The sequence below is a fragment of the Carassius carassius genome, chromosome 8 (genome assembly GCF_963082965.1).
Source record: "Carassius carassius chromosome 8, fCarCar2.1, whole genome shotgun sequence".
Lineage (NCBI taxonomy): Eukaryota > Metazoa > Chordata > Actinopteri > Cypriniformes > Cyprinidae > Carassius > Carassius carassius.
The window spans coordinates 20,750,906-20,775,967 of NC_081762.1; the positions used below are offsets into that span (position 1 = coordinate 20,750,906).

General features: G+C 39.2%; 1 protein-coding gene across 1 annotated transcript; it reads left to right on the plus strand.

Moving 5' to 3' along the window:
- Positions 1-1,603: 1,603 nt before the first annotated feature.
- arl4ab (ADP-ribosylation factor-like 4ab) lies at positions 1,604-3,964 on the plus strand. The gene is made up of 2 exons (XM_059556604.1): positions 1,604-1,697; positions 2,361-3,964. The coding sequence occupies exon 2, from the start codon at positions 2,499-2,501 to the stop codon at positions 3,102-3,104; it is 606 nt and encodes a 201-aa protein (XP_059412587.1). The 5' UTR covers positions 1,604-1,697; positions 2,361-2,498; the 3' UTR covers positions 3,105-3,964.
- The last annotated feature ends 21,098 nt before the right edge of the window (positions 3,965-25,062 follow it).

Sequence of the window (25,062 nt, forward strand, 5' to 3'; positions counted from 1 at the left end):
CGTTCGCCACTTCTAAAAGATTCTAAGCAGTTAAGCACACTTTTGAAAAAAGGTGTGGGAAGTGTGTCAAGATAGCAGGTTGACGATTTTAGGTGCTGCACTATGTCTTCCAGAATTTTGCTTCAAAAAAAAAAAACATAGTATCTTTTTGATATTGTGGCCTAATCTGTCTGACCTCTGCATTACTTGAGGATGTGCTAATCGCCTTCCTGATATTGATGATCTTCTCAGAAAAGAAGGATGCAAACTCATTGCATTTGCTGTCTGAGAGCATTTCACTGGGAATCTGACTTGGGGGGTTTGTCAGTCTCTCAACAGTGGCAAAAAGAGTACGAGTGTTATTTAAGTTACTTTTTATAAGGTTTCAGGAGAATCTTTCAGGCATAATATGGGCTTAATTGAGTTAAGTAAAGGGTGAATAATCATAGCCCATTTCTCCCAATACCACGAGATGGCGCACAAGTGAAATAAAACGTTTTACGCACGAAATCCATTATTGGAATCGGCATAACCCCTCATCCAAATTATAGGTTGATTTTATCTAATGGAAATACCATGTGTTACTTAAAATAAGTTTAGATTTTCAAAACCGCAAAGCTGTTTCCCAAAAGGCTTGATTGCAAGAAATAAACATTAAAAACTGTTTTCGTTTCTTAAACGTAGCCTTGTTTTGTATTTTGTTAATTTTTTTTAATATGCACATAACATAAGACATAAAAATGGGCTTCTAGTTGCAACTTTTTAAATGATAGACTAATTTATACTGAATTGACTAGTTTATTAAGTAGCTCAGACGAACGATTGTTTGAATACGCAAGACGGGTGTTCACGGGAGTCTACGGGTGTTCAGTGTGTGAATGGATGTGTGGTGTGCGTGACAGCACGTCCATCACGGGCTAATGGTGTACTGATAGCGCCACTAATTCTTGTGACACTTTAAAACACCTTTCTTTGACAGCGTTGGCTCACTAATGTGTATTGCATTTTGCTTTCCAATACACAACAGTTCAGTTAGTTTTCACACTTTGACTTAGTCTTTAACTTTGACTAAAGTTAAAGACTCTTCTACTGGGGTCCTTTGCTTTAGTCATTTGTTAGAATCAGAACCAGTGAGATTCGTTTCGTGAATGAATAACTCTTTTGAATCGGTTCTTTTGAATATATTGCTCAGACATGTTAACAAAACCGGCTGAATCAGTTCGTTATTTACTCTAAATGATTCACTGAACCTTTTAATCGGTGTCCAACTAAACATTATCTTGTTAGATGAAGTGGATATTTCCCAATAATACACTGAACCTAAACCCGCACACCCATATTTTAAGATACTAGCTAAATAACTGAATTAGGCTACTGATAACCTAGTGACGCTCACCTATAAGCGCGTCTCTTAAACTTTAAACGCCTCGAGCGACACGAACAGGTGGTGAAAAGGTGTGTCCAAAACGACAACGGGCTTGACTTTTCACTAATCAAACTCCAAGGAAAATAACACGCGCTCACTGAATTCAACCAATCAGCGCGTAGTTCTACAAAGTGGGCGGAGCCAACCCTGCTAGAATGAAGTGGACGGCAGCCCGCTGTAGAGTCAGTGAAATAGGCACTGTCGGCTCAGCTGATCTGAATGGCAACAATATTTTGGAAATAGTCGTAAACATTTTCATCTAACGAGTAACGCAAGGATCGCACTAAATAAGGTGGGTGCCGAATGAGATTGTATTTCCATACGTGGGTGCACACAAAGCTTGAATTGTAGAAAAATAGCATTAGTCTGAAATAATGTAGTTTAGAGCAACTTATTATTTTGGTAATACATTTTTAGCGTTCTGGTGCCCGTTAAGCATTTTAGCGCACAAAATAATAATGAATCTCATGTTGAATCACTTGTTGGGAGAAAATGATGACAAAATTCATGTCTTTATGTATGGAGATGAGCCCCTCCTAAAGCGCTTTTACAGATGGCCATAGAGATCTGCGACAGACTCGTGTTTTCCCCGTTTACGCTGGCCAGCTTGTGCATTTTTCTCTATTTGCAACTGGCAACTACTGTTGAACAATAAAATAGCAAGAATAGATGAACAGTAGCCTTTGCGCGCTAGGATTTTTACCGATGCGTAATTCTGGTGCCCCTGTGGCGCTACATGTGCAAATGGGCTTCCTGCTGTTTCATCCTTCATTCCCCATCACTGGAACTGAATGACACCTACCTAGGCTGAATGTGTGTGCCTTTTAGAATGACAAAGAGAGAAGCATGCTTACTTAGAATGAACAGCCAAGTAACAGAGAGCTGTAAAAGTGTGTGTGTCATGGTGCTTCACTGCTAGTCTCATTGCATCATCTTCTTTTTCATTTGGTTTCAGGTTATAGCAGCAGCAGCTTCTCAGGGGAAAGAGAGAAGCCTTGTGAATATTTGGTGAAGCATCAGCAGTAGCAGCAGCGACACCTGGTCTCCTGAGTCTCTGCGTTCACTTTCATCCTCATCACAGTGGCGGAACAAGATGGGGAATGGATTATCAGAGCCCCATGCCCTCTTTCCCTGCCTGCCGTCCTTTCAGGCCCTGCACATTGTTATTCTCGGCTTGGACTGTGCCGGTAAGACTACCGTATTGTACCGGCTACGCTTTAATGAGTTTGTTAACACGGTTCCCACCAAAGGCTTCAACACAGAGAAGATCAAGGTGACTCTTGGTGGGAAAAGCCGGACTGCAACCTTTCATTTCTGGGATGTAGGAGGTCAGGAAAAGCTCCGGCCTCTGTGGCGCTCCTATACGCGGTGTGCCGACGGCCTCGTGTTTGTAGTGGACTCTGTAGATGCAGAACGCATGGAGGAGGCCAAGACGGAGTTGCATAAGATCACACGGCTACAGGAGAACCAGGGGGTGCCTGTGTTGGTGGTAGCTAACAAGCAGGACCTGCGCAGCGCGTTGCCACTAGGTGAAGTCGAACAGATGTTGGCACTTAACGAACTCGGCTCCCATACTCCTTGGCACCTCCAACCGGCCTGTGCCATCATCGGAGAAGGTCTACAAGAAGGCCTGGAACGTCTCCACTCCATGATCATCAAGCGGAGAAAGATGATGAGGCAGCAGAAGAGAAAAAGATGACTGTTTGGTGATGAGATGTGAGCTGGATGTGGTTGTAGGCCTCTATGGTGGCTCTGCTGGTGACGTTCCCTGGGCCGTTGTGGCCCTGCGCTCCTGGAATTATTGTTTCGGCGGGCTGAGTTTTATCAGTCAAATGGTTCTGGATAACTACAGTTCAGAGACCGCAATAGAACTATATTGATTTATCACTTTAGTTGTTGGATTGTAGCAGCAGTGGGACGATCACATGGAACTTTTACATCAGTACAAGTGTTACAAAATGTCAACAGGTCTTGTGGTACACTGAGTTCTCATGAAGGACAACACTGGACATGAACTTGTAAATGATGAAGACCTATCCCTAAAGTCTTTGTCCTTGTGTCTGAAGTGTTATACGTGTCCTAGCATCCTAGCGTTCATGTAAAGTCTTGAAAAGGAAGGATTGAGAACCAAAGCTGCCATAGTCATCATGAAAAATCCAATGTATACATCAGGTGATGTGTTTCCCCCATTGGTTTTATCCAGAATGGTCAACCATCATTTTCCCAGGGGTTTGTTGTCCCGGTGGACAGGGGAACCAGAATAAGCTTTATGGATCACTTGTTTGGGAATGCACAAATGTTGAAATCAGATTGGAGAAGGATCGTCCACTAAAGTAGTTCAACAAGTGTATGTGTTAACTATCAAGAGGTTTTCTCAACATGTCAATGCAGTAGCTTCTCCCAAGTTTGAGGACTACTGGTGTCATTTCTAGCTGAACCTACATTGTGTGCTTCCCTGAACGACAAGAGATGTTTAAATGCACTTTAGCAATTCCCTTTTCTAAACTATGAACTTGCATTTGATTTTTTTTAAGTTTATCATGCTACAAAAAGAATCAATGTATTCATCCACTGTTCCACATTTAAATGTGCCAGTTTGTCACTCAGTACTTGTTTATTGGGGGATGTTCATATTTATGTGTCAGAATTTGTACATTTTGAATAAATCAACAACTAAACTAAATATCATGTTTTGAGTCCTCATTACTACCTGCTGCATGACTAGTTATCAAAGTTTATGACCTGACAACTTCTCTAGTTGCATTTTTAATCTGATAATCATTTGACGCACGTCACAGTTGAGTCATAGAAGGTTGCTCCTTTATAGAGTCATTAGGACATGCAAAATAGGTAACATGACGTGAACTGTACTCGCTGCATTCTAGGCATGCGTCTAAACAGAATGTACTGTCACTGAACACCTATAATGAACGATAAAGGTGCTGCAAGAGTGCAATTAGTGCATCTCCATATTGAATATAAAAGTGGATATTTAATTTGTACATTGTGGTGTTTACTTTTAACTATGCATTTCAGAGTCATCAGCTACAAAAATGCAAAAAAATATTATATGCACTTATTTAAAAATGTTACATTGTAATGAATTTAAGTTCAGAATTTAATTGTTTTGTCATAAAGTTAAAAATGTCAGGACGATACCATATTGAAGGAAAAGTAATTAAAAGAATGAAATTCAACAAACAATTCTTAATAAATAAAATATGTATTTTAAGATATTTTAAAATATATAGTTTTTGACGTAAAAAAGATTAAGATGTATTCAAGGTGTAAGGAAAAACAGGTTAAACTAACTTGAAAAAAAGTTTTTTCATGAAACCAACTTGAAAACAGACATTTCTAAGAACAACTAACTTGGCACATGTTTTAATCTAGTTCCTGGTATATTATTAGTAAAAATAAATAATATATCTAGTGTATTATTTTTTGTTTAACATTTTTTTTTTCATCATGGACAGTCTTACTTGTCATTGACCCCTAAAACCAAAAATAACTAAATGTTCTTGCATAACAAGCCAAACCGACTGAAAGTTCACGCTTAATTAAACATTAATCAAATAAGACTGCACAAACAGAATTTGCTCTTTTACACACCGCAATACATAACTGCTCAAAGTTTTAAACACAGCTGGCTTGCCCGAAGCCCCACAGAGTCGCTTGTTGTGTTTGGAGAGGATCTGGCACAGCCAGTTCTAACACAAGAGCGTTTTCCCTGGGAACAATGAGGCTTAAACACAGGGAGAGAGGAGTCTGTACACCAGCTGACCAGTTCAAACAGGAATCCTTCAGTGGACGTTAGTTGGTTCGGCATTCTGGATGACAGACGTAGATCACACGAGACCGGTTTCAGAGATAACAGAGGTGGGATTGGCTTCTAATTGGGTCTCAAATCATGAAAAATGCAAACACAACCTCCACAAAAGCCAGAGCACCATGCTCAGGGAAAACCTGTTGTTTTGGTTCTTATACAAGGAGACGGTACAAAGAGAATACACAATTTAGCATCTAAAACACAGTTGCAGGCTTTCATATATTGTGTTTTGGAGGGCAACAACATCAAGACTCAGTAATCCAACTTGGCTGGGCACGAGGCTTTGGAGAGAGGTGTGATCTGGCTGTCTGACTGTCTGCTTTGATTTGTTTGAGAACAGCATTTGAGAATTATACCTGTCAACCTCTGCTTAACAAGCCATGTAGGTGAGCTGGGGAATTTTAATGAACCGGTGTGCTGTGCTTTTTGTCTTTGCATAAAAGTACAGCTCACTTGTATTAGTGATGCTGTTACTTTGAGGGAGGCTGGCGTTATGCCCAGTGTCCCATGGTCTGTTCCACTTCATTTAAGCAGGGCAGAGGTTAAGCTTGTGTGCCTGGTTTATCAGAATCAAACTGAGGTTAGCAGTTCCCATACTCCCCTATCGCTCCTGACCCTTCCTGTACACTCCTGTGACCCAGATCGGGCCTCTTTCCTTCTGATCCTGTGATGTAAGTGATGTGGGACTGAAGGGCCAGTGTTGGTAGAGGAGATCAGAAATCAGAGCAGGCTTCCTGTTCGCTCCACCCTAGAACACGCTGAGTCAGGACATGGCATTGAACACTCCCTTCACCGGGCGTCCTGCTTGTCTCTGCACTGCTGCGTGTCATAAAAGAGCCACTTATGCTTGTAAAACTCTAGCTTACAGTCATAAAAGGTGCTCCAGGCCATCATTAAGGCCATTTGGGAATGTAGAACCAATCTGGAACACTAAATGTTTATGCACAGCAGATGTTTACTGTAATTAAAGTTCCCGTGACTTGGAGATATATGTTTCTAATGAGCAAGTTTATATATTTCCTCATTCTATTGCTACATGTTGTGTTGACACAGTATGGTGATACATGAGAAGATATAACAGAATAGATCATGAATGATTCTGAATAATGAGGCAAATATGAATTTCAAATAATTGTGTATAACTGAAAGCAGTCAATTTAAATGTTACAAGTTTTAAAGTAAAAGTCACTATTGGTTTACCAAGATTTAATGCCATTTAAACTTGGTGTTTACATATATTGTAAATGCAAAGCTATGAATCGATTTCAACGAGGGAAAATTTTCTCATTTTATGACTATATATGTACACTAGCATTCAAAATTTGGGGGCTAGTAACATTGTTTTTTAAATAAATGAGTACATTAATTCAGCATTACAGTGATCAAAATTGACAGTAAAGACAGAATGTCACAAATTATTTCTTTTTCAAATAAATACTGCTTTGAACTTAAAAATATATTTAAAAGAAATCAATTATTTTAAAAATGCTTTATACACAAGATCCACATTTATGCATTTTATCTAAATCCGAATTATGTGTCACATGTGTGTTTACATGTAGATAGATATCTGAGATGTTTCATGACAAGTCTTTTGATCAGATGATTGTCTTTCTGTGTAAGCATAACCAGCTGGCAAAGGTTAACACCCAAGTTTTTTAAGAAGTGGCTGATTGACAGATGAATAGAGATTCATTTACACTACTAACTCAATGTAGCCACAAGTGTTTCCGGCTTCCTTCTAATGTGTTTTGAGTGATTAGATCACAAAATGCCTGGGATATCACCTGAAATGGGCAGTAGTATCAGAATCAAAGAGATCCTTCAAACAACACTATAATCATCACTTTCAATTGTGCTCCTGTTTTTAGATGACATAGAGTTCATGTTTAGGCCTTTAATGGTTGGCCATAAAAGTATCTGTCTCAGAGCCTGAATTGTGATTAACATGTGTTTGAAGTCAGTGCATTTATCTATGTTGTCTTGCAGCAGTGGTGAGGTGTGAACGTTTGAGCGCAGGGTTGAGTGTGGTGTGAACGGGCGGGTGGAGGATGATAGGCCTGGGTGAGAGGGGAAAGCAGAGCGAGATAAGTGCTCCACCACTCCCTGCCCTTCCTGAGAAGCACAGTGGCTCCCGCCCTTCTTAACATACACATGCCAAGATATGACAACACAATCATACTTGCGAATTTATTCATCCCTGTTGCAAAGGAAGTCTTTCTCTTCTCTTAAACGCAGTCCTTTTGGATAATTTACTTTGATTGCAATTTCAGAAGTAATATTCTGGGTTTAATTATACTGAGCAATGTGTGGTTATACTTGAAAAACATAGTGCTGGTGCTCACATTGCAAAATACGAAGGATAAAGTTAAAATATAATAATTAGTCTTTTCGTATCAAACATTTTGTAGGAACATTTCTCTTTATATTCTGTGTTTTAGGATTGGTATGGTTTGAATGAAGCTCGGTGTGTCTTATGCAACTGGTGGCAAATTTCATGGCTTAGTGATCAAGAGGGCACCTTCTGGTGAGGTTGTTTAAAAGGGGTTTTCATGATAGGTATTTTTCGTAAAATACTTTTTTATGATTTCAAAAGTCTAAGCTAACTTTTGAGCTTATATCAAACAACTGTTTACACTTATGGTGATTTAACTGATTCTTAAAGAAGAGGTCAGGAGTTGCATCATGTTTCTTATACTCCCTTTATTTTGGCTCCTAAACCCTCCCTCGCAGATAGAAGAAAATTACGCCTTGGTAATGTTCAGCAAAAAAGCTTAACATTACAAGAGCATTGGTAACATTATGTACTTATATACTTATTTAATAAAATAAAATAAAATAGTAGAAATTACATCCAATTAAAATATAAAATGACATAAAATATACAAATACAATGAAAATGAATGAAAACCATAGGTCGGGATTAATAGCAACATAATTTAAAATTCAGCGTTCATATTTGTGAGCATACGAGAGGAGGCAAGGGAGAGAAAGACAGAGAGAGAACGAGCAGTGAAGGAAAGAAGTGAAGAATACGTGTGTAAGCGAGTATCCCTCAGTATGCCTGACAGTTCAAAGCTGGGCTGCACTTAAAACAAAACCTCAGTAGAGTTGTGTAAGTATTCAGTTTGAAGGTGCTCTTTTACTGTCCTCCAAATGAGCTTTCCTGAACTGTGATTCTTGACAAATGCCATCATTAATTCATCCAGAGTCTGATGATTATAGGCCTGGCCTGATCTATGAAGTGTTTTTAATAAAGTGCTGTTATCTCAACCACATATTAATGAATATGAAAAACCCCATTTAGTGCATTTCAGTCTCATGACTTTTTACAGACCATCCTTGACATGAGTTTGCATGTGTGTACTTCGTATCTTGTGTAACAGATACAAAATGAAACATTATCAGTGGAATGCAAATAAACCTAACTATAAACCCTAATATTAGAACAACATTGTTAAGTCTCTTCATATCCTCATGTTGTAGCCTAAATCAGTGCACACTGTATATATTTAAGAAGTCTGTATATATTGCATCATCTAGTTTAAAACATTGAACATAAATAGTAAAAAGTGTTTGCATAAAGTATAATTGTGGTCTTTGGATGGTGTCCGTCTGGCTGGAGGCACTGGGCTGGGTGGGAGAGGATGACAGGGCAGTTGCAGTGGACAGGAACTCAGCTGTTGTGTTTTGTCTAGAGAGCTTTTGTTAACACAGAGGGTGTGGGTCTCCAGAGCTTCCTGTCATGGTCTTGAGAGTGCTGTACGGGGCCAGTTCAGATAAGACTAAGTCAAACAGAAAGGCGAAGAAAATGGGTGGAAGAACTTAGCGTAGAGTAGTTCATCAATCAATCCCCTGCAAATGCAAGTTGGCTGAAAAATCAGTTTATATTTGAACTCAGCTGTCACAATGTTGAATTTCAGATAGGAGTTCCCGTTATTTTATCATATATTTGATTACTTTAACAACAATAAAAGACCAATGGAGTACATACAGAGTGCATTTTTTCCCACTGGCTCAACTACATACACACACACACACACCTGAATGCGACTTTATTATTATATTCATACACTCTTCTAATGCAAAATAGCATGTTATGAAATGATTATACAAATATAAAGAATCTAAAAAATATATTAAATGCATAATATAATAAATTTTCATGTCATATATGGAGATTTTGAGATTTTTCCATTGCCCTTTAAATTGCGCTAAATGAAATTGTGAATTTAAAATAAGAACAATGGAAGTACGTCAATTTAGTAAAAACTCCTATATATCGCAAAAACATCTTTACGATAAAGGAATATTTCACCATTTTTTCCCCCACTCATATTCTTTAATGTACTATAACCTCCAACAACATCTCATACGTTGCTGCTCTCAAGTATAAGGGTCTTTCCTTGCCATTAATTTTTAGATAACTCCTTATTGACAATGTGACACAAAAATCGTGTTGTCCCTGATCTGTTGGCCCTGAGGGGACAATCATCGCCCACTATAATGTTTGGGATGAAGCTGGCTGTGAAGATTCAGGCATGGTGACAAGACCATGGTTAGCATTACATACAGTACATTATAAACCTGATTACATAAACCATGTGTCCTCTGGGAAGGTTGATAAAACATTAATGGAGCTACACAGAAAAACGTAAGGGGCTGTTTTAAGTTCTTAGGGTATCTATTAATGAATCTCTGCTTTTCATGCAATCACACATAATATATGAGGGATATGTTTCTCTTTCACTGATCCGATGTATTAATATATTCACAGAGCTTTGAAATCTAAATATAGCATGCATGCAACCACGAGTTGAATGGCTAATAGCTTATGCAAAGTGTGTTACATTTTGGCACACTCTTTGAATACGCTAACAAAAGCCTGCTCACAACTGAGCTATTTTGAGATGTGCAGGTTCTGCCTCTACGTCACTATACCATATGGGAAAAAGCCAGAGTAAAATTTCCCTGATTTTAATGTCATATTAGCTATGTCTGTTCATTCCGTCATCCTTTGCTCTTTTTCCTGTGCGCTAACTGTTATCTCTGCCCTTTCCTGCTCACTCAAATTCCATCCTCATACCTTTTCCTCTGCCGTCATTTGCACACATCCATCTTCTAATTCATTTCCAGTGCTTAAGTTTCCGTGCTCACTTATTCCTTGTATACACCTAATATGAAAATCTATCTAGTGCGATCTGATCACAGCTGAGCATGTCACAGAACAAATAACAACATAGCATTCAAAGATGTGAAGTCTGTAAGATGTTTTTAATGTTTTGAAAGAAACGTCTTATGCTCACCAAGGCTGCATTTAGTTGATTTAAAATACTGTAATAGCAGTAATAATGTGTAATATTATTATAATTTATAATGACTGTTTTCTATTTGAATACATTTTAAAATTAGTTTATTTTTGTGATGCAATGCTGAATTTTCAACAGCCATTACTACAGACTTCAATGTCCTTAAGAAATGATTCTAATATGTCGATTTGCAAGAAACATTTCTTTTTATTATTAATGTTTATAAGGGATATCTTACATCGGATATCTTTACTGTCACCAACGTTAGTTTATTGCATTCTTGCTAAAAAAAAAAAAAAAAAACCTTAAATGGCAGTCAACATGGTTGTGGAATGACACAAAGGTAAGTAAATAACATCTTATAACATTTTACATCCTGTAAAGGTCTTGTTGATGAAGTTAATTAGCACGAGGGTGGGGGAACAATAGCAGGACAAAGGGTTGCTTCCCTCTGTTCAAAACACACCGCAGGGGGAGGATATTGTCAGGGAGGCTTTGTGTGGTGCCAAAGCCAACGGTCAATAGTTTAATTTGTGACGGATGACCAGCAAAGTGGCTTCTCAGTTTGAGCCTGTTGCTCTTGCATTAGCCAAAAGGCTAGGAACCTTTTAAATAGTGATTTTACTGTTGTAAATTAGTCTTCAGGGCAAAGTACAGTGAAAAGAAAAACAGAAAGAACATGACTGATTGGCAGAGCCTCTTTGAAACAAATAATTTGTAATGCGTACAAAAACACCTTAAGCTAAATCTGTTTAGCATTAACTATAACTTCTGAAAGACTGCTCAGCTCTGCTCCCTGTCTAACTGATATTCTCCATCTGGCTGTGATCAGTGGACTATTAAAGCTCTTCTGTCTCTTTTGGACCAGATGAGATCGCAGGACTCGGCTTACACCACAAACACTTGTGGTTGTGTAACCAAACATCTGCGGTTCCAGTAAAAGCATAAGGGAGGGAGCTTCAGATCTGTCAGTTTTTTTTCACCTTTTAGGGTGAAGAAGGGCTGTAATTTTATGCTTTTACCCAGCAGGCTTTGAGGTGCTAACTCAGTGCCAAAGAGACAAGTGACAGGTAGTCTCAACCCCAGACGGCATGACCCATGGACTGCAGACAGTCTGTTTGCTGATGTCTAATGCATATTGCATCCACTGGTAAAGACTGTCCACAGAATGATTTTTTTTTCTTTCTAACCAGCCTGTGATTGAGGTGTACTCCAATTCAGACAAATCTAGCCTTGCATATCACATAAAAACAAAACAAACCATAGCTGCTCACTTTACATGTGAGTCAGTCAAATAATCTCTTCCCTTTTAAAGCGATAGTTCACCCAAAAATCACTTTGTGTTTTGTTTGTACAGAGAAAGTCAATGAGCAATGGGTTTCAGTTCAAAACAAATTCTTCAAAATATCTTCTTTTGTGTTCTGCAGAAAAGAAAAAGGGTTTTTGAAGCCACGTTTCTAATTTTTTAAATTGTATTTTTGGGTCAGCTGTCCCTTTAAGAACCCTGTAATCTCAAAGCCTTCATTGTGCTTAATGTACTCATTGTTTACAACTTTACTAGTCGTGCAAAGGCATGTGTAAATGTTTTAAAAACAATAACAGGGATTTCTGGAATTTGCTAGAGTATGTGGTGTGACCGTTACGCTTGCTAACCCAGATTTAAGTGTGGCACTATTACCACAACCCCAGAATAGCTCTGTATTTGATTTGAACATCAGCTGCTCTCCTGCATGTCAATAAAGAATATAGAGGCCACAACAGTAATATTCGTGAGAATCTTCACCAGTCCTACTAAAAATTCAGGCCCAATCCCTTGTTGTACTGCCATACATGTGATGTCTCCTCTGCCTGAGGCCTAACAATTATACTACATGCCAGTCCCATCACTAAAGTACAACCTGATGCTGAACATGAGAAAATGTTTTTATTGTGCAGAAATAGATGGCATGCAACCACATTTGACAAATGCTACACTAATCATTGATTTCTGGTGTTTTGTATAGCAGATGAGCCTGCCTGATGGAAAATTCAAGAGGTTTATTGCCATGGTAATAGAGATGTAGATGAAAGCACAGACATCCTCATCTCCCCATGGTTATTAGATCATATCTGTCATCAGTCATTCCCATCTGAGTAGCACAACCTCCTCGAAGTGCACTGGGAACACTGGAGGAGGTCTACGAGTGTGTTGAACGAGCAGGAAGAGGATTCTGATTGTGAAGTAGACAGACAGCGCAAGCACATGCACAAGTAGCATGAAAAGGTTCAGATAATATTGTGAAGAATCTCTTTATGTTTCATGTTTCCATATGTCTTATTTGTGAATCTACCATTATGTAAGAGGCACACACCCAATTCCCAAAGCTGTGAAGACGATAGGACCACAACCACAAAGTCACACAATACAACTGAAAATTGTGTATGTTGCAAAAAAATATATAAAACACATAGATGACACACAACACAACACAACACAGAGACAGCTGAAACAAGACAAAACAAAGAGACTCAATAAACAGATAAAAAGAAATAAAGGCACAATAAAACAAATCACAGAAAGAGACAAAAAAAATCACAGAAAGAGACAAACTCAAAACAACACAACACAACACAAAACAAAAAACAAAACACAGGGACAGGCCAAATCCAAACTATTAGGCAGGTTAAAACAAAAAGCACGAAGACAAAACAAAACACAGAAAGAGACAAAAAATAGACAGACAAAAAAAAAAAAAACAGACAGACCAGACCAGGCCAAAACAAAACAGGTACAAATGAAAACACAGATCAAAACACAAAGACAGGCCAAAACACAGTGACAGACAAAAAACATAAATAAATAAATAAATAAATAACTATTAAAAAGTCTGAACAAATTAAAATGTAACTATTTTGCTGTAAGCAACACTTGGTTAGGTTTCCCTCCAGTGCTGCAGTGTATGTTCAGGTGGAGAGACATATCAGTGCATTGGTAACCAATAATGACTTTGTTGAAGCAATGGCGCCTCCTGACCAAAGGTCTGCTGATAACTAGATATTGTCAGCAAATGACATTGACACACTTACAATGCATAGACCCAATGCATTATGTAATGAAGCTTTATGACCTATATAAGCTTTATGACCTTTGTGGCTGAAAGGCTTACATCTCAATTTACAGCATCACCCATTCTGGATCTAAACCTTCCCAAGGCTGATTTTGGAGTTTCCCATTTCATTCCCTATCTCGAGCTAACAGAGTCATCTTTGGCTTTGTATGCTAAAGCACCTCTCAGAAACATGTGCTCTTCAGCCCCAGAGTGCAGATTAGCAGCTGCTGCCTAAAGGGGAAGTGGGCCTGTTTAAACCCAGAGTGGGAGACGGCACAATTGCGTGAACCCGGCACCTTCGCTTGATGAGCCAAAACTCAATCAGGGTGAATCCTTTTTAAGCCATCCCAAAAATGCAAGCAGACACCTAAAATAATCACAGTAAAAATACCTCCTCGACATAGCCACAGATGTAAAAACACAGCTATATTTAAACTCTATGTAAGCACTTCATACTTCTCATGGTGTGTGTTTGTCAATGGTTTTCTATCAGTGTGCAGTTTTGTGTGTTAACTCAGATCAGACTTTATCAATTTAATACATGATGTGAAAAATAGCATTTGAGGATTTCGTTCAAGCCTGGGGTTGGAGAGTGACCCAGTAAAGAGACTAGATTAAGTTTCTACAAGGTAGCAGCTGAGTGTTTTAGGCCTGCATCTGTTCCTGCCTTCACCACCTTGATGAAAATTGGTCTTTAATTAACTTTATACTTAAAATATCTGTCTTGTTTTATTTAGCTCTCTCCTTATTTAAGGGTTTTAAGGTAATTTTACCTCACTATAGTCCCATGTGAACATGTATAATGTTTATGAGTTTCTTTCTTTTCCATTTCTTTTTTGGTCCAGTGCCTTGTCCCATAGGCTTACATAGTAAGTTCATATTTTTAAACAGAGGCATGAATCAAAATAATTTTCTCTGGTTACAGATGCTGTCAATAGAGCTTAACTTGTATGCAACCCATAACATTCCTTTAACCGTAAACAGTTTTATGGTTTCTGAAAGACTAGCATTTAGCATTCACTGGGAATCCAAGTTGTGTGTTTCTATGGATGTTTGTTCATAATGTCTACATACAGTATCCCTGAGGCTTATGCATTTCTTCAATTCTTCAGGTTCTGTCCATTTCACACATGATTTTTGGCAGTGATATGATACCACAAACAGAGCCTGCTGAATAGTCTTAATTTAGATGGAGCACTTTTGGGTTTATCTTTAACCACGCAATCACAAAATCCCTCAGTGTTTCCAAGAACGCTCCCAGCACACCCCATTCACAGTTATCAGCTGCATCTCATTAAAAGAGGTTTTTCTGAAATCTGCATCACAAATCTGTTATCCACATGGACTAATCTCCATTTAAACAGCAACACGACATGCTGAATATTTTTTAATAGCCAATGCAGCCATTTTTTTGAAAATTAAGAATCAGATGCAGAAAGGAAAGTAAAGAAAATAAATAATGTGTTAGCTGAGACCAGTTGGGTAGATCATGTTCACATTTTACCCTAAAAAAATAAATAAAATGTCATCACTGGTTGTTCACATTATATTCTTACTGCTGTAAATTAACCCTCATGCTGTGTTCTGGTCATTTTGACCCGGAGAAGATGTTCTTTTCCCTGAAACTGCTAGTTAATGTTATCACATTAGACTGAAAGTTGCTGGTAATCAGATCATTTTTGTACTTCTTTGGGATTATTTTCACACCTTGTCATACTTGTGATGTTCCCGGTCAAAAATGACCAGTCTCCAAAAAAAAATTTTCCTTACGCTGCATTATTATTAAATGGATTCAATCTTTTTTATAAAATGGATAATTCCAGTCCTTGATTCTGATTGGTTGAGTTGCGACCGAAGCTGTTGTAAATTACACTAACCTCTTTCTTTCTGTTGTTGCTCGGCACACTACAACCGTTTCTGAGGAACTACATTGTTTGGCGGAAGAGTAATTTTTTTATTAATACCATTATATTTTATTTGCTTTGTTTTATTTTGCGAAACTTTGCTACTTATGTGGAACAACCATTTTATAAAAACAATAAGCCCTGTGAAGCCGTAATTTACAGTGAATTTATCACAGTTAAGGGGGTTTTAGGCACTCCGCTCTGAGTCGTGCATAACAACACCCCTTAGCTGTTACACATTCACTGTAAACTTGGCTTCTTGGGGCTTATTGATTTAATCAACTTCTTTTCTTTTAATTAGACAATTTGTTCCATACTTCTTTTTGGAGCTGCTTGATCATAGGCCTAATTAATCTAAGCTTATGCATCAATTAAAAATGGTGTAAATGATCCACAAACAATGCTTTTTTACATTCAAATACTGAGGTAGGTAAGCTCAGATCAATGAGGCCTACGACCAATCAGTTTAAAAGTAAAAATAAAAAAAGTCTGTGCTAATTAAAAGAAAACAAACTGACATACAAGATTTAGTGAGAAAATAGCATAATGAGAGATTTATAAGGGTTTTTTTTTTGTACCAGGAATACAAAATTTTCAGCACAGCATAAGGAAATATTTCTTCATTTTAATCAGTATCAGTTAAAGGCAGAGAAACAGAATTACACAGAAATTTCACTATATTAAACACACAATAATTGTTTTCATAATACAGTACTGAATATGTTTTTCTTTATCATTTTAATGAGAATTATACTATATGGTAAAAAAAAATGTTGAAAGATTTGTCTTGAAGAATTGGTCTTGAATATCAATTCTTATCTTTCATGATTTAAGGCTGAAATGTTTATGTTTAAGTCATACACAGTTCACGACAGGTTTTGTGAGATCCACCCAATAGTACCATTATTAATTTATCATTTTATTTATTGCTCTGTATTTGTGAGGTAGTGAGGTAGCCTGGCAAAACCCCTGCTCAAGACCCCTCAGACACACATATAAGGGCAGAAGTAGTAAACGGCACAGAAGAGCTGGATGCACCAATGCTCCTCCATAAATATCCCACATAAAAAAGGATCCCTTCCTCTACTGGCTATTAATGGCAGGCCTGCTGCACTAAGTTCCTCTTCCACGCCTGCTCCAAATCAGCAGCTCGTTAATCTTCAGATGAATACATCGCCCCGTTCCGTCCCCCTCCGTCCGTGTCGCCCTAAGGACCTTTAAGAGGAACGATACTTCATCATTTTCCTCATCTTTAATTTTGTCGCCTGGTTTGTCGACAATTAGATGTATCACACATTTCAGAATCCGAAGACGGAGGAAGAGTATTTGATTGTAATTTCCGGAAGTCTCTGTGCTTCTCTTTCATCGACTTCAAATAAAAGAGTCTCTTAATATACTTGCATGCTGTTTACATCCACACTTTCCTTCACAGGTACACAAAACTGAGAGACACACAGCATGACGATGTTGTTTTAGCCCAAACTCACATAAACAATCAAACCGAGTTAATTCCATCACAGCCAATCTCAGCGTGATTACTGTCTCTCGCATCACTATTTTCACAACTGTTTGATGAACACAGAGAGCAAGGGAGAGAAGATGACTGAAGATAATGCGCTGAAAAAACACATTAAAGAAGAAGGCCATGGCCCGTTATCACTTATCACAGCTGAGCCTGAGTCACCCATTATAGATCAAACAGAAGTTGCTGCATTTCAGCTTTCTCGTGCGCGTACAAAGCGAGACAGATCAGGTGAGCGCCGTTTGAAGTGGAATGAAATCCTACACGCCGGGCGGCAGATTGAACCCCATTCCCAACCTCATTAGCTGTGATGCTTCGATTGGACACACATACGCAGCTATAGTTTTGACAATGTGTGACGAACACAATGAGTTTCTGGGGGGTCGGATCATTAAAAGAAATTTTACAAAGCTGCTAAATGAGTAAATGTAAGTTTGTAAATGCAAGCATGATAGCAATGATTTAAAATAATATAAAAAAAAGAAAACAATGATGTTGAGTTTTTGATTTTTTTTTTGTGATATGTAAATGCACAAAAAAGTGAAACATAATGACAGTAGTTGTCAAAAAGCAAGGTAAGCTTAATTCTCAGTGCATGATCTTGACTAGAAACTGTGCAGCTGTACTGGTATATTTTAAAACCCTGTTAATAAAATAAATAAATACCATTTAAATTAATTTTAAAGGTGGTATGCTCACCAAGTCCTCATTCAAAAAATATAATAAAAACTGTAATATTGTGAAATGTTATTGCTATTTAAAAGTACTGTTTTCTGTTTGAATATGTTGTACAATTTAATTTATTCCTGTGATGCAAAGCTATATTTTCAGCATCATTACTCCAGTTTTCAGTGTCACATGATCCTTAAGAAATCATTCATTTATTTTTGATCAGTGTTGTCACATATACAACTGTCCTATGTGTGTGATGACATTAAGGTAAGTCAAGATGATAGCAGAGATCTTCGTGTCCCAGTTTTACATGTCCTTTGTTTGACCTATGAACCTTAACCTTGTGAAATGCTGAATTATCAGAGGTGTCAGTGTGAGGGGTTGGGCGTGAGTAAAAAGTGTTGGAGGGAAAACAAAGTCTCGGGTGACAGTACGGACAATACTTTCTGACAACATTGGCAGTATTTTTCTCCAGCAGCCCACTGACCTAAATCACTGAATCCCTCTACATCTGATGTGGAGATCTTTTCCCATCTCTTTCCAACAAGAAGATATGAATATACAATCATCTCTGCAGCATGGAAGACATTTTTAGGTCTCCACTGGAATTGACTTTCTTAAATTGTTATTTATTTATTTATAACAAAGAAAAATATAATAAAGCTTCTCAAATGAGAATGTTATATCTAATATAAATAATAAATTAACACACAAGTAAATAAATATGAAATAAATAAATTAAAATAAATTAGTGTATAAATATACAAATATGCATGAATGAATGAACGAATAAATACATTTGCAAGTAAATAAATATAAAAGAGAATAATTAAAATAAATAAAGCTAGCAAGAAAATAAATAAATAAATAAATACACAAGCAAATAAAATATAAAATAAATGAATTAAAATAATTTAGTAAATAAATATATAAATATAAGCAAGTAAATTAATGAATGAATAAATGAATTAATTAAAATAAGCAAGTATAAATACATAAATAAATAAGATCTCTGTATATATTCCCTTACTGTTAATTTTAACACATTACACTATGTCAACTATCCCTGACCTCAGAGTCATTGTTTAGTCATCACAATACACATTGGGATTTTCTCCAAACAACTAGACTAAATTTATCATTAGCATCACCATTAGAGAGAGGAGCATCAGAGCTCATATGTTTATGTTTGCGTTTGGTGTTAGTCTGTGCAAAGTCTTATAGCTGCTGTGGGGACACAATGGTCTATCAGGTGAGGGGAAGAACAGCTTGTTGAATGGAAGGAAGAGAGGCGTGGAGACAGGAAGTCCACCAGCCTGAGGAAACACACTGAAACATTATACCTCTCCACACACACACACGGCCCTCTGTCTCGACACTGAGAGGGAGACAGGAAACACAAATACAGAGAAAGAGAGAGTGAAACACAGTGAAAGAGCAAGATAAAGAAAGTCACAGAGTGTGAGAACATGTTTTTATGTGCATGAGTGTGTGAACATGCTGTAAAGAAAAATCCTTTTAGAAACCCAGTGTTTCCACAAAAATAATCAGCACAAATGTATTCAATATTGAAAATGTTACAGGTCCCGGGCAGTTGGGAAGACTGTAAGCAGTAATCAACTTGACATTAAATGAGAGAGAGAGACAAGAATTAGTTGTTTCCTTAACGGTCCTCTTTGTTGTCTTTTAATACGCATACACATTTGTATTTCAGAGTCAGTAAGACACTATGAATCACAAAATTATTCATAAACATGTTGGTAAAAAATAATACACACTGTATAGATCAAATAAACAATAAATAAATGATAGCAACCTTAACCGAATGTACAGAAATGCCCTAATTCTTACAACTGGCCTGATTTCAGGTAAGTATCTTAAGAAAACAACTTAAGTAAGTATTTCAGGTAAGTGATACATGAGTAAACTTTTCTATGACATACTGTAAGTGTCTTAAAATTATTAATAAAATAAATAATAACAAATTGTTTGAACATTAAAACATGTAAATTGCAGTTTGGTATGACAATTAATTAATTTAACTAACCTTGACATTAAATGAGAGAGAGAGACAAGAATTAGTTGTTTCCTTAACGGTCCTCTTTGTTGTCTGAGGATGCGCTGCAATCGTCATGGTAACTCTACTCTCTCAACTGTCACCCAGAGTTCAGAAAATGCAGCTGAACTACACAGTGCAAACTCATCATATATTTAAGTAAATAAAATAAAACTTAAGGATCATGTGACACTGAAGTCTGGAGTAATGATGCTGAAAATTCAGCTTTCCATCACATGAATATATTATACATTTTAAAGGAGCATTGCGTAGGTTCTGAAATTTTACTGAATTTACCTTCAGTAAAAACAGAAAGCCCATCATACTTGAATAACACATTGCAGTCTGACATAACTTTCCCCAAATGTACCCTCTCATAGACACTAAACTTCTACTTTCACATTAAATTTTGTGAGAGGATATGCTGCATCCACATGCAGACAGACAGAAAACCCCTGCAGGTGCATTTGTGTTACACAACCATCCAGAATCAACAGCGGCCTGCGCCAGCCTGTCATTTCCAAAGGCTTGCTTAGCTTCTGTGTGTGTGTGTGTGTGTGTTTGTGACTGACAAACCTTTCCTAGTGACAGTTATACAGGAAAGCAAAATCTGTCCTTAAATTTAACTCATCGGTTCAACCATATTACTAAAATGATGAAGTTTGTGTTTTCAGGATGTTTTTGAGATGGGTATGTGGGGGTTTTTCGTCTGTTTGGTGCATGTTTATATGGGTGTGTCTGAGCGGTGCGGGGAAACTGAGGGTTGTTCTATGCTGTCAGATTGAGTGTGCGTCTGCAGCTGTTTGAAATTATGTTTGTGAGAGTGTGCACAAGTGTGTGTCATATGCATAAGTACAATAGACATGTCAGAGCAATGAACGCCAACAGACAGACACACTGCAATCTCAGTACACAGCCTTTTGTGAAGGTTACTTGGAAAACACAGGCAGGGTACAAATGAGGTTAAAGGGTTAGTTCACCCAGATAGCAAATTTATGTAATTAATAACTTACCCTGATGTTGTTTCAAACCCGTAAAACCTCCGTTTATCTTTGGAACACAGTTTAAGATATTTTAGATTTAGTCCAAGAGCTCTCAGTCCCTCCATTGAAGCTGAGTGTACCGTATACTGTCCATGTCCAGAAAGGTAAGAAAAACATCATCAAAGTAGTCCATGTGACATCAGAGGGTCAGTTTGAATTTTTTGAAGCATCGAAAATACATTTTGGTCCAAAAATAGCAAAAACTACGACTTTATTCATCATTGTCTTCTCTTCCGTGTCTGTTGTGTGTGAGAGTTCAAAACAAAGCAGTCTGGATATCCGCTTCGCGAACGAATCATTCAGTTCAGCAAATCGAACTGAATCGTTTTAAACGGTTCGCATCTCTAATACACATTAATCCACAAATGACTTAAGCTGTTAAGCTGAAGATGAACACCGAGCCGAGCCAGATAACGAACAACAGACTGACTCATTCTCAAGTCAAGAACCGTTTGCATCAGTTTTCGGATCACCAGTAGTTCTTTCGGACAGTTCGATTTAATAAACCGGTTGAAGAAAACGGTTCACCGGTTCTTTTGCGCTTGACGTATAATGGCGTCATTTGCGATGATTGCCCTTGATTCAAGCCTTCGGTTTACCCGCGCTCATAACACTAGCACAGAATCAGTTCAGAATTCAATCACCAAAAGAATCAGTTCAGTTCAGACGCCCTGTGTGTCAGTCTGCTTCACGCTGAATCACACATGCGCAGTATCATCAGCTCCTCGATTCACGAATCGGACGCGTCTGACAGAAACGGTTCTTGACTCATGAACGAGTCAATGTTTTGTTCATTAACTGGCTCGGCTCGGTGTTCATCTTCAGTTCTCTCTTCACAGATATTGGTTTGTTTGAACTCAGAGGGAGTGTCAGCCACATTAAAAAAAGTTAACAGCTTAAGTCATTTGTGGATCAATGCGTATTAGAGATGCGAACCGTTTAAAACGATTCAGTTCGATTTGTTGAACTGAATGATTCGTTCGCGAACCGGATATCCAGACTGCTTTGATTTGAACTCTCTCTCACAACAGACACGGAAGAGAAGACAATGCTGAATAAAGTCGTTGTTTTTGCTATTTTTTTACCAAAATGTATTTCCGATGCTTCAAAAAATTCTAACTGACCCTCTGATGTCACATGGACTACTTTGATGATGTTTTTCTTACCTTTCTGGACATGGACAGTATACCGTACACACAGCTTCAATGGAGGGACTGAGAGCTCTCGGACTGTAACGAGGCTGCCTTAAGCAGGGATTGAACCCGGGTCTCTGGTGCTCTAAGAGTGTGACTTTACTCACTGAGCTACTCCCAAACTGTTAAACCCAAGAGCAGAAGAGCAAAAAGAGCAAAAAGGCCAAGGGGCTTGAATCTTCAAAAAGTAACAATAATCTTTACTAGAGAAAACAAAGTACAAAATAAACGTAGCAAACTTAGCTACCATTAAACAAAAAAAAGACACAAGGGTCCAAAAATACAAGCACAATCAAACTTAGCAACTGGATACACAGGAAGCATAGGCTCAAGACTGAACACAATAGCAGGGAACAAACAGACTTATAAAGGGTCAAACACAGGTGTGAGGAATCAACGCTGATTAGCAGAACACTGAACATGGTACGGGGCGATGGCGCCCTCTGGAGGAGCGGAGAGACCATAGGGCTAGAGTTCATAGGGCAAGAGCCCTCTGCAGTTCTGGAGGGAACATGACAGTACTCATTGAGAGTGACCCCTGCAGGCCAGGATGAAAACAGCAATGCAGATACGAGCCCATTACAGGATCCCCTCTCCTAGGAACGGCTCTTGACGTTCCCTAGATTGACTCCTTGGGCTTGGTGAAAGTCTGAGATGAGAGCCTTATCCAAGATATCCCGAGCTGGAACCCAGGTCCGCTCCTCTTGGCCATAACCCTCCCAGTCTACCAAGTACTGAGCCCTTCCACGTACCCGGCGGTAATCCAGCAGCCTGCGGACGGTGTATACTGGCTGACCATCAATCATGCGAGGAGCTGGGGCAGATTTACTGGCTGGAGACAAAGTGGAACAAACAACTGGTTTTAATCGAGAAACATGGAAAGTAGGATGGATTTTCATGGACCTGGGCAGGAGAAGACGAAAGGAAACCGGATTAATCTTTCTGAGGATCTTGAAGGGACCAATGAATCTTGGAGCCAGCTTACGGGATTCCACTCGCAAGGGAAGATCTCGGGTAGAGAGCCACACTCTTTGTCCTGGACGAAATGAGGTTCCTGCTCTCCTCCTTCGGTTAGCCTGCCTCTGTTGGAGTCGGGCCACCCTCACTAAGGCTGCACGGGCCCTCTTCCAGGAAAGTCGACAACGACGGACAAGCTGTGTGGCAGCTGGGGTGTCAACCTCTGGCTCCTGTCCAGGAAACAAAGGGGGGGGGGGGAATCCATAGAGACACTCAAAGGGGGACATGCCTAAAGAAGAATGGTACAGAGTGTTATGAGCGAATTCAGCCCAAATTAAACGAGAGCTCCAAGTGGACTGGTTGTCAGCAACCAGGCACCTTAGGGTCTTCTCAATGTCCTGATTTACCCTCTCAGTTTGTCCATTGGACTGGGGGTGGAAGTCAGAGGACATGCTGATGGAGGACCCAATGAGCCGGCCAAACGCCTTCCAAAACCGGGATGTAAACTGTGGCCCCCGATCAGAAACCATATCCTGGGGAAAGCCGTGGATTCTGAACACATGTTTCATCAGAAGTTCTGCAGTTTGGTTAGCTGTGGGGAGTTTGGGCATGGGTAAGAGGTGACAAGTCTTAGAAAATCTACCACCACCAGAATTACTGTGTTTCCCTGAGACGGGGGCAAGCCTGTGACGAAATCCAGTGAGATGTGAGACCATGGACATCTCGGGATAGGCAGTGGGTCCAGTAAACCATGAGGGTGAGTTCTTGACTCCTTGCACTGGGCACAGACTGGACAGGCAGAGACAAAGGCCCTAACATCTCTCTGTAACTTGGGCCACCAAAACTTCCTCTGAACCAGCTTGCAGGTTCGAGTGGTTCCCGGGTGTCCGGAGGGGAGGGATGCATGTGCCCACTGCAGGACCTCAGAGCGCATACAATTTGGGACAAAGAGACGCCCTACAGGGCCATTACCTGGACCAGGCTGTTACTGTTGGGCTCTCCTGACGGCGGTCTCAATATCCCACTGGATAGGGGCTATCACCCTGGATGTGGGGAGGATCGGTTCTGGGCACAACTCCCTCTCAGGTGGTTCAAACTGCCTCGAGAGTGCATCTGGCTTGAGATTCTTGGAACCTGGGCGATAAGAGAGAATGAAGTTGAACCGGTTAAAAAAAAGGGCCCAACGGGCTTGTCGTGAGTTTAACCTCTTGGCATCTCGAATGTAGGTGAGATTTTGATGGTCCGTCCAGATGAGGAATGGGTGTTTGGCACCCTCAAGCCAGTGCCTCCACTCCTCCAATGCCATCTTAATGGCCAACAGCTCCCTGTTCCCAAGATCATAATTTCTCTGTGTTGGAGTAAGACGGCGGGAGAAAAAGGCACATGGGTGAAGTTTATAATCACTCTTACACTTCGGTGACAAGACCGCTCCTACCCCCACATCTGAGGCATCCACCTCCAGGACAAAGGGCAGCTCTGGGTCTGGGAGAGTTAGAATGGGGGCAGATGTGAATCGTTGTTTCAGTGTATTGAAGGCATGGTCAGCATCGCTGGTCCACATGAATGGCCTGTTAGACTTCTTTGTGAGTGAGGAGAGAGGTTCTGCAACAGAACTCAAATTTCTTATGAATCTCCTGTAGAAATTAGAGAACCCCAGAAAGCGCTGTACCTGCTTGACTGAAGTGGGTTGGGCCAGTCCAAGACTGCTCGGATCTTGCCTGGATCCATCTGGAGGCTGCCCTTGGACACATGGAAGCAGAGAAATGAGACAGCTGGGACATGGAACTCGCTCTTCTCCAGCTTAACAAAGAGCTTGTGCTTCAACAGCTGGTTCAGGACCTGTCTGACATGCTGAATGTGTTCTTGGAGGTTGCGGAAGAATATTAAAATATCATCCAAGTAAACAAACACAAATATATTCAGCATCTCTCTAAGAACATCATTAATAAAGGCCTGAAAGACAGCAGGAGCATTAACCAGCCCGAATGGCATTACCTGGTACTCGTAGTGGCCTGTCGGGGTATTAAATGCGGTCTTCCATTCGTCCCCCTCCCGGATCCTGACAAGATGGTATGCATTTCGG

Excerpts from the sequence above, each read along its gene's own strand:
- arl4ab (XM_059556604.1), top strand. The coding sequence starts at position 2,499 with ATGGGGAATGGATTATCAGAGCCCCATGCCCTCTTTCCCTGCCTGCCG.